Here is a 20,526-nt window from a genome sequence, read left to right on the forward strand (position 1 = left end):
CTAGAAAATAAGAAGTGAGGACTGGAACAATAAATAAAAGGGTTATTCTCAATTACAGCATACAAAGAAACAAACCTTTGGCTAGCATTTCTCTGATATTTTCTTAAAAAGCCTTCAATCCTTCCATTAATATACATGCATCATCACAATGCCTCTATGTCCTTGCAGAACTTTAAATCCTAGGATTACTCCTATACTGCTCATGTCTCCTCTCATCCACATACCTTATGACTTTCACACCAGAATATCTCCCAAACCAAGTTGTAATAAAGAATACCTAAGCAATCAGCCCATAGCGTATTGTTTCTCTCCAGCTAGAGACAGAGAATAAGACTATGTGATAGGCCTCTTGTGCACTAAGAAATTACTTATATAGCAAAGTTTCAATGACCTTAATTCATGTGTTACTAGAATGAAAATAGAGGCATCTTTTGTACTAAAATGAAGAAATAACACTACTGTATTACCTGGCTATATCTCTGGTTGGCCAGATTACTGTTTACCTGTTCCTGCCTACATGAGAGATGAAACAATTCATTAAAAAATAGACTATGCTTTGGTTATATAATGAGGATTAATTCAAGGAACTTGATCTGCAAATAGTACCTTTCCATCTGCAAATAAGAATTTAGAAGTTGACTGTGAATCAGTTGTAGAGGTAAGATAGAAAAAAGTAACTCATAAAAGTAATGTAAACCCTATTAGTGACTTTTCTTTATAATTATTACTGCTCCTTCAAATATTGAAAAGAAAATATAATTCCCAAAACTATTATTTACTTAAATGATAAATTAAGTATTCTCTGGACATGCAAGAGTCCACATGTAAAGAAGAGAGTGCAGGATATGAAAACTGAGAGGCTACAAACTGTACCTTTTGTGTGTTTTGTAGAACTCCTTTATGACCTGATTTACAAAATGTTGTTTCCTACACTAAATCAAAATTGCCATGCAATTCAAGTAAAACAGAAGTTAAACAATGTTTTCTGTAAAGAACAAACAGACATTAAGAACATAGCCTTCTTCAAGGACTGCATACAAAGTATTCAAAAAATGTATTTCCTTATCACAGAACAGTTGAGAGTGGAAGGTACCTCTGGATGCCATCCCATCTAACAACCCTGCTCAAGCATGGTCACCTAGAGCAGACTGCCCAGGACAATGTTCCGGCTTTTGAATATCTCCAAGGCCAGAGATTACATTATCTGTGAATAGACTGTCTATAATATCAGTCATCCAGCTCACTGAAAGTAAAATCATGAAAGATTTGACTGCAATAATAGTGCATGTCACTCAGCAGAAGTAGTTTTTCATGTAATGTATTCTTTTAGTAGACTACTCCGGCTAGGAAATATATTTTGAAAGATTCTGAAGAATTGTTAGGTGTTCTGCATACATTAAAAGGTAAAGTATTCATCCATTAGATATAAAACATGAAAGACTGTTTGGTTAATAAGTATTGTCAGGTACGCTACAGGACCTGAACATACATTTGTAACTAACCAGTTAGTGACTGCTGAGGCAGAAGCCCCTACTGAAACACGTCCTCCCTGTTGGGCTGGAAGACTAAGTATGAAAACAAAACAGAACTGTTATTCAACAGTCAACACATACAGTTTTCAGAATAATCTGAGAAGTAGAGTTGTTCCAGCGATTCATCTGTGAATTCCCTTTACCTTCTTGCTGTATTCCTCTCTCCTTTAAGTGGGAACAAAACTGCAGGTCCTAGTTTGACATCTTATAACCATGCAGACACTTTATGCCCCATAGACTACACCAAATAACACATTTTCAGAAACCTTCTTTGGGGCAAATTGGCTTCTCTGTAAATATACTATAAGAAATGCTTTGGTAATTCAGAAGAAAAAAAATGCAATAAACTAAGAGACTAAAAGAGGTCTTTCACCTATTGGGTTAAAGGAAGAACAAACTAATTGTTAGAACTGATCACATTGGATGTAATACCGAAGTTAGCTCTCATTTTCTAAACAGCTTATGTTATCTAATAATCCATACCAATGGACAGACTTTAAATAGTAGAATGAATTTGGGGTTCACTATTTTGGATCTTCCCAGTGTGCTTTCTCTAATTAGGTCCTCAGACCTTTATATTCTTATTGTACAACAATGAGTAGGTAAAATGACTCTGGTCTCCTGCTCCCATGCCTTAAAAAATCATGAAAAAGTCATGAAAATACTAATTATTGCCAGATGTTTCTTCATACATACACCATCTAGTGTCTAACACAGTACTGTAGAAAAATATCTGGAAATGGAAAATCTACAATCTCCTGCTATTAGCTGAATGTAAAAATTGACTTTAAAGAAAACTTTCATATTAGCAATATATAATTGCTTGTATATCATACTTTCAACCTGACTATGAGTTTATTGTAAAAGTAGTTGACCATATACAAAAGAAACTTTATAGTAGCTCAAGCTTTGAATGCCCATTACTACTAAATATGACCTTTGGCACAATTCTTCATCTTTAAACTGAATGTATGAGGTGATTATTTTTTTCAAGGCAGATAAAGGAAGCAAAGATTCAGTCAAGGTGACAATTACCATCTGGCTAGCTATGGTAATTATGTGCTCCCAATTAAATGCACATGGAACATTATAATGTTAGCATTACAATATATGTTAATATTGAAAATCACCATATTTGTATATTACTAGAGGTATTATTTATGTATATGACTGTCTGCTTTGAAGTGTGTTAACAGAGAAGATAAACATCACGAATAAATCTGTGTCAACACCCTCTGTGAAGTTCCTTTCTACCACCCCTTCATACAAGGATGTTACCATTTACACTTCTCTTTCCTCCCCACCCTTTCTCTTCCCCTTTTTTAGGACTGACTACTTGTTTGAAGGCTCATTGGGAGTACAGCTAAGAACAGGATTAAAATCAGTTTAGAGTTGCACTCTTACAAGTACGTGACAAGTTATAGGTTGCATACAGGCTGCAAAACACTGCACTCATCAGGATGAATATTGAATCACAGAACGGTTTGGGTTGGAAAGGACCTTAAAGATCATCTAGTTCCAACCCCCCTGCCATGGACACCTCCCATTAGACCAGGTTGCTCAAAGCCTGGCCTTGAACACCTCCAGGGATGAAACATCCACAACTTCTCTGGGTGACCTGTTCCAGTGCATCACTACCCTCATCATGCCTTGAAAACTGTTAAACAAAGCACTGTAATATCTGAACACTCTGGATTACTCCTGTGAATAAATTTATAAAGCTATAAGAAAACCATGAAGAGTGTACTGTTTAGTTATTTTTATAGGATTTAAGTCTTGTGAAATTTAATTTTCAAGTTAATGAAATTCAAAGCAGCACGATTGCTTATAAACATGTTTGACTAAATATATTCAGAAAATTCCTTCAAAACAGACTTGTAAAATATTAGCCTTTTGGCTTCCATTGGACTATCTCACCCTGGGAACAAGACCAGACATAGGCAGAATTTTTGTCACCAAATTCAGCGGAAGGAGGATCAAAAATTAACATCCAACAATGTTTTACTTAAAAGACAATATTAAAATACTATTACCTCCAGCAAGGATCTTTTCTTCCAAATCATTCATTTGTTTCTTATATGCTTTTAAAGCAGCTTCTTTAAATGATGGTCGTATTCTTTTTTTCTTTGGAGTTTCAGTAAGCATCTCAGGGACATTCTGATTTTCATCCTCCCTTACTTCTATGTCAGCAACTGTGTCACTTTCAACTTCCAGTATCTCTTCACTGATCACACTGTCAAACTGTGTGTCATATTGCTCCTCTGGTAGTATTTCATATGGAGTTTCATATGAAGGCTGCACCAGTTCATATTCTTGGACCTGCTCACTAGTTTCACTACTATTAGTTCTATTTTCTAGTTTAGCAAGGACTTGTTCCATTACTTCTACGTAGTCTGTTTCATTCTCACCAGGTGGTTCAATTAAGTCTTCCTCATACTCTGCTTTGTAACAGTAAGGCTCAGCATAAACATCAGAATCGAGTGTTGTACTTGATTCATTTGCAGTAGACTGAGATAAAGTTCTAAACCTTCCCATGAAAGATGATCCACTGTCTTCATACCCACTTAAACTTTGTGTACTTTTGTTCCAGACTACTTCTAAAGCAGACTTAGCGCGTTGAAGTGTAGATCCAAATTTAGGAAAGCTGAAAGTCTTATCAGAAAGATCTATGCTTAATCGGCTATGCCATGATTTGGGGGCTGTTTCTTCTGAGTCATCACTTGGTAGTTCACTCTGACTTCGATACATCATAGGCAATCTGTTTTGATTCTGGTAAGAGGAGAGAGAATTAGTTTCCTGATAATCATCATATTGACTAGTCCACTGACTTTGTGATTCGCTATCGAGTCCCGGACATGATGGAGAAGTACCATCAAGGGTAAAATCATAGCTTTCCGTATCATACTGGAGGTCAGAACTTTGGCACTTTCCAAAATCTGTCTGCTGATCTGAAGGGCTGCTCATATCGTACACAAAAACTTCCTGTGTGGATGAGTCTAGGCCCAAATCTGCCCCTTGTTCCAACTGATTCCAGTCTTTCCATGGGGAAAGATCATCATGCAAAGAAAGCTGAGAATCACTATAATGACTCCTGTCTCCGGATGCACATACTATTCCATTGCTTACTCCACTGTCAACAGTTTCTGCGTTCTCTACCTCATTTTGCTCTGGATACTGTTGCATATCTTGGACAAAAGTCTGTTCCTGGGAACTGCCGTACCAGTTTGCAGAATCATCTTGCCTTCGTTGCCAAAGTTCTCGATCAGAGGAAGACAACAGTGAACTGCCATTTGTTCTGCTAAAATACTGATTTTCTGAAAAATCCTCAGAGTAAGACTGACACAATTTTGAGAAATCTGACTCTGAACGGCTAAGTTTTGGTGTTGCAAAGTCATTCTGTAAATGCCATAGAGGAGTCACGTCTGAATAATAGGTCTTTGACTCTTTTTCCATGTTGTCAAATTCTGGTGACTGATTGCCATAATTTCTTGTGTTTGAAAAAGTGCTCTTGTCAGCAGTTCTATTAAGGTCTGTAGTATTTGGGGACTCAATACTCCCCTTTGTAGTACTTGTTTTTATTTGAAGTGCTGATTTAGATATCTTTGCGTAACTGTTCTTATTTATATCTGATTCCAAGTCTTTATCACTGTCAGGTGACTCCCAGTCATGTATCTTAGTTTTTGTCTCCACAGTTAAATGTTTCATATCCATACTCTCATATGTCTGAGAGGAAGGTAGTCTTTCTTTTTTGTCTTTTATGTCATGGGAAAATATATCTGTAGAAACTCCAATGCCAGTCCCCTTAAGTTTATACGACTTTTTTAAAATCAAATCTCTCTGTTGCGATGACTCAAAGTAAACAAGAATGGGTCTTGGTTTTGCATTTGGACAGTCTCTTTGCTGCCCCAGTCTTTGGGCAAACTCAATTTTAATAGTGCTTTGTGCCTCTGAGAACCCCATTTTATCTATTAATATTTTGTAAACTATGTTTTCAGTTTTTTCGAGCCTCTCTTCAGGCACATTTAGAAACCTAAGACTTGCTTTGTTTCCTGGATGGCCTATCTGCTTAATGTAGTCATGTATGTCCCGAGTTTCTCTTCTGGACTGTACAAATCCTGTTCGCAATTGTTCAATTTCATTTTGTACAACTTCTACGCTACTAGAAATTTCATCAATTGATTGTTTCAGAGCATTAACGTGTCCTCTTAACTCTGAGAGTTCTGTTTCAATTTGACTTATTCCCTGAAGCTCTTTAAAGATCATTTCCATAACATCATGGGTTTGACTAATACAACCCGTTGAACTAAAGCCAGGTTCAAGCGTATTTGATTTCTGGTGACGGCCAGTTCTGTCTAGAGATTTACTTCTTAAGCCCCATGTTTTCTTCCATGTACTTAGTTCTGAGTCTGACGAGACAAATTCTTGGCTCTTCTTCCATTTCCTTAGTTTTCGTAAAGCTCCCAGCTTCAGTGTGTGTAAAGTGCGTTCTCCATCAGAACTTCCATCAGATGGCGCGAGGCTGCTTAAGCTTTTTCTGTTGCGTCTCACAGGCATTGTGTGTGATAAGTATTCGTTTTTCTTGCTATTACTTTTTACTTCACTTAACGACTCAGAATATGAACTGTCATTTGAAGACAGATCTTGAACTATATCTTCATCATTACTGTTTGTTACAAAAATATGCTTTTGCAGTCCATTGGCAATAGCAACTCTGTAACTGAATGTTGGAGAAAGTGAAAATTCTCTATTACTTTCCTCTTCTTCAGTTGATAAGTTGCGAGCAGACGGACACTTGGCAATCTTTTTAACAGTGCTTTTTATAGTATTTGAAAATTTTGGATTCTTTGTTTGTCCAATCTGTGTTAAGTCTTGTTCCTTTTTGCTCTGACAACTCTCTTTCCTTTTTGTACTATTTCCCGATTTCTTTGTAAACATTCCTTTGCAAATCTTATATAAGTAAGATGAGATCAGGCTCTTTAGGAGGGCAGAAACCATGGAGTGCAATTTATATTAAGCTGTTTCCACAAAACACAGTTTTTGTTCCAGACAGGTATTTGTATCTCCAAAAGGATCATGGATCATCAGCAAATATTTCATCAACAGAGACTATAGACATATAAACTAATGATGCTCTGGTACCATTTGGCAGCAGAAAAAAAAATAAAAAAATAATCACACATCTGCTTGTTTGAAACCAAATCCTGAAGGGGTTTTGTATGTCTTGCAAAATTTCACTCTGTTGCGCATGGCTTCCTGAAGCGTCTAAAAAGAAGGGAATGACATTACAATGGCTAACAAACAAACTTATCATTCAATAATATGATGTTGTTTTAACTGGGTTACAATGGAAACATAGAGCAGTTAAGTATTTATTTATACTTTCCCATAACTGTCTCAATATAATTTTTCATGAACAATTGAAGCTGAAAGCAATTATAGGCAAATATTTTTAACGTAAATGAATAAGCTATACTTATTTACAGGCTTCTTTTAAACTTCTCAGTTTAATTTTCTGACTTCAGCTGAGATATTTCGTATTCATGCTGCCTGCTTTCTTTCAGAGTAATGACATTTCAATTTAGAGTGGAAATTAGTGGTCAGAAAAACGTCAGGCAAACAAGTTGCTACTAGCTAGTAAAATAGAAGCACAAAGGTCTGTCTTTGTTCATCTCTGGAGCAAGGTAGAATTCTGTGCAACAAATCAGCATTGTATTCACAAAGTACTGTTCTGTCTTGAGATTGAATTATGCACATGACTATGGTTTGAGAAATAGATGCTTTCTCTTTATACCAGACTTAAACACATGTTATGGTAAGCCAGGACTAAAAGTGGGCATGCCTCAGTTTCTCTTCTTTAAGAAGAAAAAAAATATAGAAAATAACAGAAAATCATAATGACAACTGATGGGACATTCTCATACAGGTTACTAAGTCTTACATCATTCTCGTCACAGAAAAAAAACCAAACAAAACCTACACAAAACAAGAGGAAGAGGGAAAAACCCTCAAAAATCAAATATGATTTACAAGTCTCAGCACAAAACCAGGTCCATTAAAACAAGATTTAAAATACGGAAGAGTAAGAAAACATTTCATCAGTTATCTGGAAGCTTCTATTCCGTAAAATTCCATAGTCAATGCATTTTAAACATATACATGTACTTTTTTGTTAGCATATCATTCACCTCCCAGTGTTGTATGTGCAGAATAAAAACAAGACAAATAGCTCAGAGAAAAATCCAACAAAGTGGTTCTTAAAATGGACATTTCAGTTTCTACATCAGCTAAAAATTCTTTGGCAGAATAAGAAGCGTATTTAGATACAGGGTATAAGAAAACTTGCTCTGTGGTGTCTTAGGAATAAAAAAGTCCTCCTTGTCTGCAAATAGCATGGAACTGTATGAAACACGATGATCCCCTCATCCAGCTCAAGATCTGGTCTTTTCATTACAGAGTTTGTCTTCACTGACCTTACTATTATAGTCTTGTTATGGTCAACAATAAACACTAGCTACTGATTCATACTGAAGCAGCAAAATGCACCATGTTGAATATAGCCCAAGCAAAGCCCGTAAAAGCCTCGTTGGCTTCTGGAATCCTGGAACAGAGGATGTAAACAGACATTTCTTTTCCAGTTATAAAAGGGATACAGCACAAGAGTGAGCAGAGCAAGAATAGCCAACATTCTTCATCCTTCCTAATGTTGCTGCCTGATATTATATAAAAGGTGAAATATTTGTGAAACGTGAAGCACGTTTTTAACATACACACATCAGTTCAGCTCTTGTGATATCTATTTCTTCCAGGCTTACATCTGAAGTCAAAGTATTAAGAGTGAATTAAGAAATGTTTGGAAACAAAAGAGTGCTCAGTGAGACTGCATGCAATTTTCAAAGCATGCAAATGGCATCTCAGAATATTACAAAGCTCTCACTAGAGCCAAGGTTGCCTTGTTTTCACATATTACTGGTAGAGGAAGGAACCATCCTGGGACACACTTAAATATCAGAGGCATGTTTCTAGATGTAGAAACATTTGTTAACCATTCAGCTCTTACAATATAGGTTTGTAACCATTTGTTGAAAAAGATCTGAAGTGTGACTGCCTGCCTCCTCTGCCCACACAATCATAGATTTTTAAGTGCCCTCTTATAAGCTTCACTCAGAGGACATGGACATTCTTCTCATTGAAAAGACTTTAAACCAACAGCATATAAAAAAGCTAGAAGGCTTGTTTACTGACTCAGTCTACAAAATATCAAGAAATAATGAAGTTATCATTGGAATCTGGAACATTTCCATTCATTTAAATAAGGTTTAATTCTTTGTACAAGAATCTCGATTTCACAGCCAGCCCTAGAGATGTGTTATCCAATGCCTAACCTATGTTTTTTAACAGAGATAACTGAAATTATTATAAATAGCTGCAAATTGAGTATTCGATTTATTTAAACCTAGTGTCTGACAATGCCATAGTAAAAGTTGTGCTGTTACAAACACACACAGATCTGCTAAATAGAGCAGACTTATGTTCTCTCATGCGAGTTGCGTTCCATCTCAGTAATATTAGTCATATGATCTGCTCATCAGCTTACAGCCTGCCATTGCTCTGTCAAATACTCATTTTCTAAAATTCTATATCTATACACAGAATCAAGCTTGAGTCATTACAGGTCTCATCCATTTCTTTTTGTAGAAATTTGCATTGGGTTCTTAACATTTTAAATCAGTGTAGGTTAAAACTCAAGGAAATAAGGAACAGTCTTTTGAGAAGCACGTAGGACTAAGTCAATTATTTGAATGAGTTGCAAGTTGTCATTCAGTGATGTTCTGGATTTATCCAGATCTCCAAATAAACCATCATGAACTCATTTTTTATTTTCACTTTGCTTGTTTATTTCCTAAGATAAATTTATATGATAAAGTTGAACACAGATGGGTTAACCCATTCTATGCATAAGGAATCAAGTTGAAGTATTACAGCAGCACAGACTTTATGCTAGGCGATTATAGAGCAGGAAACTGGAAGCGTTATGGATTGTGAGAATAGAAATAAAATCTACTATTACAGGGTTCCTTCTGTACAAAAATGACATAATGCCACTTCCTTCAACTTTTTACCTATAGCAAGTGTGAATATAGACTTTCGTCAATCAACTTGATGGTGAATAGGTAATTTAGATTGACTTCAAGGATACTGTTGATAACAAAGCATTGTCAAAATAAAACTTGTCAGTTGCAGGCATCGGGTAGAAAGGATCTTATTCTCAACTCTAAAACTAACATGTCAGGTAGAAGGGGGGTGGAGTGGGCTGCTTTAAGAATATTAGCTTTTTAAATAGTGCAAGCAGTGTATTTTAGTTACATTTCTGAACACCAGATTCCCAACATTTATTTTTTTATTTTATCAAATCAAGCCCTCTATTTTTATAAAGGAAGAAAACTGAATCGTCTTAAAATAATTCAGTATTTTAAAAGAATAGCTAGATCACTGCTGACCTGTTCAAATACCACTAAATGAAGCTGTAGAGCAGCAGCCTCTCCAGTCAGAGGTAGCTTTGTAGATGCAGACTGTCTCCTCAAAAAAAGCAAGAAACAGGCAGAACCATAGCCCTGCTTCACTTCTACACTATTAATCAACTACAAGGGGACTGTGTGGATTGGAAGGAGATTGGGAAGAAAATGAGACTAAAGTGCAGTCTCCCTCGGTAAAAAGGCATATAGTGATTTACGTTCAGAACACCAAGACACTAGGGGAAAACAAACTAAACCAAAAAGTCTTCTTCTGCAGCAATACCACTCTGCAACACTGCTAAAGTACTCATTACTGCCTATAGAGAGCAACATCTATTTGTGAAGTGTGAAATGCTTCACAGAAATTAATTAATTGCACATGCAAACAAAATGTTAACAATCTACTTTGCAGCCACAGAAACTGTGGCTAAGAGAGGTTCTCTTAGCATCAGGAACATAAGGAATCAATAACAGAACAATTAGAATTCAGATCTAGAGATTTCTCAAGTACAGCCTTTGACTAATCTTATGGTCACCTGGGAATCCAGATATAACTGTACCTACCACCAGTGTATGTTTGTTGGGTGAAACCTGTGCTACTTTTCTTTAGACAAGCATAACTGTGTATACTCCAGACTGCTTCATGAGTTTACTGTAACAGCAGCATTGTACTGACAATCATCTCAGATGACCTAATTCAGAAGAACTGAATTTGGAACAATTATTTGCTCCTTTATATTCTTCTTAAATTATCCTTATATTCTAAAATACATTTTTGATCTTTTTTTTTGGCAAGTCTCTCAGTACTGCATGTTACAAACATGACCTGGCTGCAGACCCTGGCAAAGACAAGGACAACAGCAAAAAAGTAGTTCTGCTTTCTCTTTTGGATAATTAACTTTTTGTTCTGGGAATTCCTCAGGTTTTCACCAGCTGAGTTTTGCCCTATCCTATCACCCCCTCCAACATTCACATGAGAAAATGGAATGTTATCAGCACTCTCTACTTTTGGCTAGAAACCTATTCCTATTCTCCATCAACACAATATGGAAAGTCCACTATATCTGCCTAGATATATATGGTGATATTTCCTTATGGATCCTGCTATTAATGTATCTAACCACCATCAAACATGTTGTCTTCCTATTTATGGGTAGTGTTACCAATACAACTGACCGCCAAACTGCTGTTTCAAACCCCAGTCTACAGAGACTAAAATCTGCTTATTTTTTAACCCACAAGGCCTACTGCTGTCCTGAAGAGCTCGCTCTTCAAGTACAGTATAGAATCTAACTATTAAACAATCATACTGCAAGACTAGTCACTCATAGCTGTTACTTGACTTACCTGTTCTTTCAGGATACGACTTAATCAGGTTTAAGGATAACAACAAATGCAAGTAGCACATGCTAAAAATTACTTTGGCTCATTGTGATTTAGAACAGTGTCTGAAACAGAAGCCATATATAGAACTTTGCATATTAGTGAATTAACTCAGTTGTTTAAGAGTTACTTGCTTCTACTTCATAATATATAGAAGCATATTGTCTTCAGGACCACTTAGAACAAAATGTAAATTCCCAACTAGCTAGGATGAGCAATTCTGGAGACAAAAGCTGTCTTCATTGCTTCCCTACTGTTACGACCACTACGGGAAAAGAGAAGAATTTTTTTTTTTTCCACAGTCAAAGATGTTTTTTCCTTGATCACTGTTGAACACAGACATGAGTTGAAAAAAATAAAAACTCGCATTTTGCAATAATTTTTCTTGCTTTTTTAGTTACACTATTCTCTGCACCTTTGTATTTGTAATATTTGCATTCTTCTGACGTTGTGTTACAGCATCTGTGAGGCTAAAGTTGCCAATCAATTATTTATGAACTACTAATAACATTGTTGAAAACATTTAGAACATTGCTTATTTCTTTAGAACATATGAAGATTATATTTGAAGCTATTGTCCTTAATGAACAATCACTTTGGAACTAAAAACAAAAGGAAAGGATCTGCCAAATATAGTAGATTAATACTTAAATGTAAAGAGCTGTTGAACAGATTCCTAAAGTTCAAATGTGCTCCACTTGGAGAGCAGTAGGTAGCTTAGCATACTGTCATTAAGTATGTTAATATACACAAGAGTTAGGAGACTGTGGATGATTTGGAACACAGCTTCAATGTTACTTGGCTAAATGTACTAACCTATTTTCTTTAATGTTTCTAGTTGTTTCCTGAACTTCTTACATGAAAAGAAGAAAAAAAAGACTGTAATGCATGAACAAGGTGGCAATAGTGGACCTGAGAGTCCTTTCCCCCACTTCTACAGCTGCATATATGATGTAACACTGTCCTACATTAACTTATTTTTAGTCAATACTCTCATTTCAAAAACTGCTAAGAATTAGAGCTAATTCCATTTAATAGCCTATTCCTATTTAAATGCAGGCTACAGAAGGAATGGAAAACCTGGAGAAAGAAAAGTTATTTGCTGACAATATGGGGATAATTTTATTACTAAGTTAGTACCAGGCATATTAGCTTCGAAGTATGGGTTAGACTATTACATGCATGCTATTGTCAGATAACCACAAGTATACAAAAGACTTACTGTATGGAATACAGAATAATCAGAACCTGTTTAATGCCTTTAAAAAATAGAAAGCTTCAACATGCATTTGCCCAAATCTCAGCTCTCTCCTTAATTTTGTATTTTAATTAGAAGTTTTCTTCAGAGCATTATACTGAGAGCCACTTTGCTCTGAAGCATAACACATACACAGAGGATATATTTACAGTACACTGAGTGTACATTCAAAGTCTCATATAATGCTACCATTTCAAACTTTTCAGCAACTTTAGACAATCTCAAGAATCATTCCATCAGAAAATAGAAAAAAAAAATCTCTCAATTTTTTTCCCAAGTACAGAATTTTAATCCTCTAATTGTACTGTCCCGAGCCTTGGCACGGGCAATTCTCTGCCCCGAATTACATCTCTTTTGGACAGAGACTGCCATGGCGTCTGTGACCATGCGTGCACTACCTAACTATATAACACAGATTATTTTAGAGTGATGTAATTTTTGTTTGTTTCTTGGGCGGTTTTGGAGTAGTGGGGTGTTTAAACAACTTACAAAAAGTTTTCTGTGAAATGTTTAAATTAAAGAAACAACTTTAAATGAGCAAAGTGTTACTTGTAAGCCCTCAGGATTCCATCCTTCACCCACAAAAAGGGTTTAAATGTTTTCTAGAACATAGTTAACTAATAATTCCATTCAATGTTTAGAACCCAAAAGTATGAAATGGACAGTTTTTATAAAGAGGTCTTTTGTTCAATAAATGCTAGCAATAATCTGTGACATTTACATTCGAAAAATGTCACAAGCACAAACCACTACAACTACTGTTGACAACAACATGCACTAGGATGAGTAGGCAAACACAGACAGGAGCCATGCTTGCTGAACACCTTAAATTACATTCATTGATAAAAAGGGTAGATATTAAACAATTTTAAATTTGCTACAAAAAAAATTATAATGAAAAAATTCTCTGCTTTCTTTGCTTCAATATACTGATAGCTATGGAGTGATACTTAGATTTCTACTGAAAGAAAGGACCTGTGCTTTAGAGCTATCAACCTAATCGAATGACACAGGTAAGATGAGAAAAAGAAAACTCATACAAGAACCTTCTTAGGTGCCAAAGAATTTTTTGCTTCAGAGCTTCTGTTTTACTGTAATGGTGTCAAAAGGCAGACTCTACTATACTACTTCATTCTTCCTAGATTTTCACACCACCACAGTTCAAAGAAAATCTGGAATTTTCAGTTCCTCCTCAATAGCTCAGAATATCTCCTAATTCATTAAGGTATCAGGCTTTTCCTCCTTGATAATACTCTGGAATCCCAGTACTTCACCTGTGATTTCCTAAGTGTTTCCACAGCAATATATAGTCGTTACAACAATGTTGTGCTGACATCACTGCAGGATCAAGCAAATGGTACACTGACAGAAAATCTTTATACAACTCTCTTCAGGTTGTGTAAATTCCACTGAAAAAAACCTCACTTATCTTGCATCATGACTTCTTTCTATATGAAAGGTCTTTTGAGATTACAGTTGACCATAATTTTTATCATAATATCCTTTACAAAAGTAATTTATTATGAACAAAAGATGTGTTAACCTTAAATCTACTTTTCGCTCATTCTTAATGCTTTTAGACTCAACAGCATTCTCTCAGCACTTTTCTCAGTATGTTGATTTATATGGTAAGAGTTAGCACCGATTTTTAGAAAACTCAAATATGTCACGTAAACTTACATTTTCAATTGCCAAATCATAGTTGGATATTACACTGAATGGCATTTATTTTATATAATCACTGACGCTTCATTCAGGAAACAATCATTTTATCACCGCCTCTGTGAAAAATAACTTCAACTTTATGATTAGAGTTTATTTTCACATCAGAAAGCAACTAAATTATGTTATACCAATGAATACTTCTAAGGCACAAGAATTCCTGTCAGCCAAGGGTTAACATCAGTATTAAGATGCTGGAATTGATATTAACCCTTTTTGTATCAACATGTTATAAAAAGATATCTTACTTAAAACTGGGTTGCATCCAAATTAAAATGCAACAGAATATTTTAAGAGATTTAAGAACTACTGAACAATGAGATGAGCATTATTTTTAACATCTTAAATATTTTTAATACATTTTTACTAGACATTATAAGACAACTATTAACGTCCTTAGTTTAAGGGCACATAGCTTTATGTTCAATTTCACTTAATACATACAATCAGTAGTCTGTTGAAAAAAAATATTGTTAATAAGACAAAAAAATGCAATAGGACCTTGATGACTAAAGTTGGGGGCTAATGAATACAGTCAGATATTTATATCATCATAATTCTTCCTCTTAAAGCAAAATGAACCATCATAGTAAAAAATTACTTTCAGCTACTATTACTTGGCCTCTAGAATTGCAAGAGGCAAAATTACTAATGTTATCTTCTTAAACCCAAAAGGATGGACAAAAAAGTATTAAATAGCTATGGGGTTTTTTAGGTTATGGATTGGGGGAGGTTCATGAGAGAGGGTACTTAACACATAGGTTTAGCTGTGGAACAGAATCAAGCATGTATTCTAAGCAAGCTGCCTCTTCGAAAGAAAGCTGCAGGGTGTTCATCTTGAAGATTAATCAAGACCCAGAAATACATAAGCATCTATAAAGCTCAATTTATTACTAATCCTATCAAGAGCAGGAAAAAAGTACTAGCAGATATAAGCAAAACATATTATATTTTCAGCATCTATTCATATATCTAAATTGTTTATCTTTTTACACCAATTAAAATGTTCCAATTAATTGTGAAATAAAAGACTATACTATCTTACTCAACTTATATTGTGAACTTACCAACATTACAAAATAACCCCCCCACTTTTTAATGAAGTGTTGATTCTGAAGTCCATAAGCCCAGACAGTTTCATCAACATCATAGCATTAGAAAGCAAATCAGTTACAAATCAATGCATTGCATTAGCTAGAGCAGCAGGAGGTACATTCAGAATGAAAATAAGGGAAGGAAACAAAGGAAACAGAAAAATGTATGTAGACTAGATACAAAAATACAAAGAGAATACATACCTGGATTCAATTCTTCGTAAAATAAAACACAAATTACATACCACCATCTTTATATTCTTTCCCATTTATGCAGAAACACTGTACACAACTCCATTATTATTTTGCCATTCTTCCTTCAGCTTTAAAAACGGTACAACAAAACATGAGGCTGCTTCTCAGTGATTCAACTCAAGTGCAATCAGGCATGCTGTTAGTCCGCAATGGTATCTGTTCTAAATTCCACCGTATTCCCTAGGCAGCATTAAATCGTTGTTTTGTGTTTTTTTTTTTTACTCCCTCTTCTGTTTTTTCCCCCCCTCCTACAACTTGTGCTAACAGCCGAGAGTAATCATGGTGTTAGCTACTAATTCATTCTGCAGCTCAGCTTTATTTCTCCTCTGTAATAGCGAAACGGGAGTCAGTGTCCTACTCCTGCTCAAATACAACATCAACATGAGAGAACAGTAATCATCCTGGTGTTTTATGTGCTGGTAACTTCATCCGTTGCTGTTTTCTCCTGTCACCGCTTCTGAATGCAGTATTCGCTGCAATAGCCACAGCCCTCCTGCGTGGAAGGCAGCCCCTCTGCTTCACAGAGAGAGTAAAACAGGCTTATTGAGAGCCCTTGCTCACAGAAACAGCACATGCAGTGCATCATGAGAGCTAGCAGGTGCATCAGTGGCCACAAGGATAACAGCATGAGATAGGATCTCTTGCTTGGGAGGGACATGTTTTACCTAACCTTTTATTTATCAGTCTGACATGACCCAGAGAAACAACTATACAGCTATTTCTTTCAGCAGTCCTTTCTTCAACAGCTGAAGATTTCTGGTAATGAATCTGCTGAATAGATTCATAATTATTATCATTCCATGATTATGCTGCAGATAACAAGAAACATAAATTCTTTTTTCTGTGAAAAATATTTTGTTCCTTCCCAATTAATATGTAGACAGTAGAACTCAGTCCTTGTTTTACTAGGATTCAAATAGCAGAATGGATTATTATTGTGCATGCTGTAAGCAAATTATTCTGTACAGAATACAATGGGTGTTTTTTCAAACGTTAAATGATTTAACAGTGTAAGGCCACGTTCAGCCTTAAATGTAATTGAAGATATATTTAAAACTCTAACACATGAAGAACTACAGATATACACCCAGAATGACCCTATATAAAACCATTCTACATACAAAATATACACGTAATCTAACTCTAAACTTGTAAAAGTTTCACAAAACATTTACATGAATAAAATCACAGGTATACTATTATTCCCTTGTATCTTGGTGCTGAAATGCCATATAAAATACTAAGTTTTCAACCAGCAAATTATATGTTTCCTGTATAAAAACTCCAAAACTTTGGACTTTCTGGTAATAGCTAACACATTCGTAACAGATAAGCTTGTAATTCAGTTATTCACTTCAAAAATATATTAAGGATACTTCAAAAAAAATGTAGCACTTAAAAGTATTTAACAATTCCTAGTAATGCTTATTTAAAGCTTATTGGTTGTAGCTTTCACTTTCTGCAATCATTGTATTATTGTTAGCAATGAGATCTTGGGATACAATGTTGTTTACGTACAATTTATAAATGTAGCAGTTCTAGAAGAAAATCTCTTACATACAGTGGCAAAATTAATATTTTGGATTTTTTGGTATATCATTGTAAAAATAATTATGGACCATCATATTTATTATATCCTGCTGAAATGAATGCAACCTATAAATATTCCATTAATTAGATTTATAGTTAAGAACCAGATCAATGAATGCTTCATTATTCAAATCTTATTGTACTTATTAGCCTGTGGCAATTACTTAATATTCTGTCTAAGGTTAAACAAACTGATGCTTCAAATCTGCCATGTTGCATGCCAACAAAGAATACAATAAAACTTTTATGTAAGTGCACAATAGGAAATATTCCACTGATGCCAGTACTCAGTGATACAGTCCTAATTATGTGAGATGTAACATAACAACAATGCCTCTCAAAACTAACAGAACTGTTCATGTATGGATTAAAAAAGAGAAAAAACCAAAGAACAATCACGCAGCCTAATCAAGCATGACCACCCACAGTAGATACACACTTACAACAGAAATAAATTAGTTTTTTATCAAGATTAAGCAAATGATCTTGAGACTACAGACAGTAAAGACAGTAATTATTAGGAATGTTCTACTAAAATTTAAGATGTTGTCATTTAACAAAAAAAAAAAGTTTGCAAATAACGTGTTGTCATTTGCAGGCAAGTTCCTAAGTATTAACCCTGTTTATACTGTCATATTACCAGATGTTGAATGTTTCATTTTGAGGACACTTAATTTGATAGCTGAGCATAAGCAGGGAATTTTGCTCTGCCAAAAATATCATTCAACTGTTATTTAAGAAGGAAACCCCAAACCAAACCAAACAAAAAAAAAAACCAAACAAACAATCCAAAGACCTTCAGAATCCATTATGACTTATCTACGCTGGAATTAAAATTCTGTGTAGATCTTGCCTAAGCCAGAAAAATGCTGATTTTGCTTGTAATGATATTGACCAATCAAGAATCTAGTTTCATGTATAAATACATGAAATACATATTAATTACTTACAACTGGAGTTACTAAAATTCATCTTCACAACAAAGTTTTGTTATACCTCTGTCCACATGATCCTTACATAGATCGGATGTTAAGAACTTTCTATAGTAAATATACAAGCAGAGGTTTTCATTCTGCACTATAGCTAAAATTCTCACAATTATGGTAGCCCAGATACTTGTAAGCAATGACTGGAATGACACTACTGTGCATCTTGAAAAGGCATCCACGTCAACCTTCAATAAACTAACACAAAGGAGCAGCTTGCACATATGGGGCATTTGCATTTTTGTGATTACTTGCCGCTAACCTTACATGTTCATGAAGCTGGCCTTAAAGAACCACACCTTTAAGGGTTCACATGTATTGTTCTTCACAAACACAGTGTTTATGATATAACTTCCACAGGTAGAAGGAATAGAAGAAATACATGTTGCAATCTGTTATACAATCTTAGTCAATCCCTGCATCTTAAGGGAGAAAACCAACAAAACCCCACCAAAATCATCACACCCCAAACAAAAACCCCAATAAGCAGCTATAAGTCTTCACGAAGACAACAGCTATTCTGTCTGCCTGTTTTCAGAATTATGTGACTATGAGTTTCAGAGATGATAGAAATAAAAGTCTGTCCAGTGAAAATATTTCAATAATTTCTATCACTATTTTATAAAAACAGTGTCAAATAACATATAACTAATAGATATTATTCAACTACTTATATTGTTTAATCCTTATATTGAAATGATGATAATTATAAACTGATGGAACAACTTAGAAGTAATTTATATTTCATGATGGATTTCAGCCCGAAAGTTGGAAAAGTTGTGAGAGAATTAAACTCTCTCTCACGTTCCCCACCTCCCCAGTCTGCTTAAAGGATGGACATTTTTTCCCTTTCATTACAGAAAGGCAGTAACTGTCCATTCTTTAGTCTAATGAATATATATAACGTACATCTAATCAACCAGTTCTTAAATCACAGTATTCTGCAATAGTCAGAGATGTCCAGATTGGGGTGCGTGTGAAAAGTGGGACTGAGTAGAAGGGCAATCTCTGCAGTCAATCTCCCTGAAGCCCCGCCGGCTGCGTTCAGCCGCAGAGCTGCACCGCGGCCCCCCCGCACCTCCCGCCCGGGAGGCGGCACCGGCGGCGCCCCGGCCGCTCCCAGCGTGCCCCCTGCTGGCGGCCCGGCGGGTTCCAGCCCAGCCGGATCCACGGGCCGAGGGCGCGACCCTGAATGACATCGCGCTGCTTTTACTGAGTTCTGGTTTAACCTATGGAAACTTCTCACGTCTACAGCTCCTAATAGAATTTCTAGTCTACTAAAAATGCAAAGACATGTATAGAATACAGCATACCCACTCCTTTTGCTGGAAGCACAGGTTTAAAGATATTCCGCTCCACAAAAGATTTTTTTTTCTATACAACGATTATTTTCTTTACTGTAAAGCTCAGCGTTTTCTTCTAAAAAGAGGTAAAATAAGATGGGAAAAGAGAAAATAACTATTCATGAGATACAAATCTTGGAATTTCATAAGGGCATGCAATCCACCTGTGAGCCATGTTAGATTTGACTTCAGATTACTATGAAAAATGGTTTGGAGTTTCTGAAATTATGAATGCTAAGGCCATCACTTATTCTGCACTAAAACTTCTCCAAACACTTGTTTCCTTAAAGCAATTGCTAGGTTTATAAAATCATGTAGTTTGAATACCATTAAGTGAAGTAAAACCACTTTTGAGATCTTTCTAACAGAAATTACCAGAGAATAGGCAAACAATTTAGAAACATGATAACAGCTTCTTGCCAGCTTCAATTTAAAGAAAAGTTGGCCTTAATTTCAGAAGGAATCACAAGATGGTATCACAGGCAAAAGCAAATACAGAGGGAGAGGAAAGGAAAAAAAAACCCAACACAGCAACTAAAAGAAAAAAGTAAATCAAGAAAGGCCAAAACCAAGCATATTTCAGGAGCAAAAAAGGAGCTTTCTCCCCATCTGGATGTATAAAGCACCTGAAGTCATAATGTTATGCATTAAGAACAACATACGTTACTTGTGAAATTTAATCCTCCCACTGTGTTGTTTCCTTATGAACATTTTGTTCACTGTTGCCCTCTAGGAAAATGTTCATTCTAAAGACTATCTGATTTTCTTGTCTAGGATAGCAGAATGTTTCCTAAGGAATTTCTTAAAATCAGGAATCTGACTCGGTTCCCACTTTTCACATAGGGAGCTG

At 35.5% G+C, this 20,526-nt stretch overlaps 1 protein-coding gene across 5 annotated transcripts in view; it reads right to left on the minus strand.

Moving 5' to 3' along the window:
* The window catches only part of UNC13C (unc-13 homolog C (C. elegans)), a 157,985-nt gene extending 141,691 nt beyond the window's left edge, over positions 1–16,294 (minus strand). Inside the window, exons 1-2 of one of the 5 annotated variants that reach the window (XM_014944682.1) lie at positions 15,748–16,294; positions 3,566–6,794 (exon numbers count right to left, since the gene is read on the minus strand). In XM_014944682.1, the coding sequence (XP_014800168.1) occupies positions 3,566–6,527 (2,962 nt within the window). In that variant the 5' untranslated portion in view covers positions 6,528–6,794; positions 15,748–16,294. Of the gene's footprint in view, positions 1–3,565; positions 6,795–14,366; positions 14,506–15,706 lie in introns of those variants that run through there. The other 4 variants (XM_014944680.1, XM_014944681.1, XM_014944684.1 and 1 more) reach the window with 4 other exon arrangements.
* Between the last annotated feature and the right edge of the window lie 4,232 nt (positions 16,295–20,526).

The sequence above is a fragment of the Calidris pugnax genome, unplaced genomic scaffold (assembly GCF_001431845.1).
Source record: "Calidris pugnax isolate Ruff unplaced genomic scaffold, ASM143184v1 scaffold70, whole genome shotgun sequence".
Lineage (NCBI taxonomy): Eukaryota > Metazoa > Chordata > Aves > Charadriiformes > Scolopacidae > Calidris > Calidris pugnax.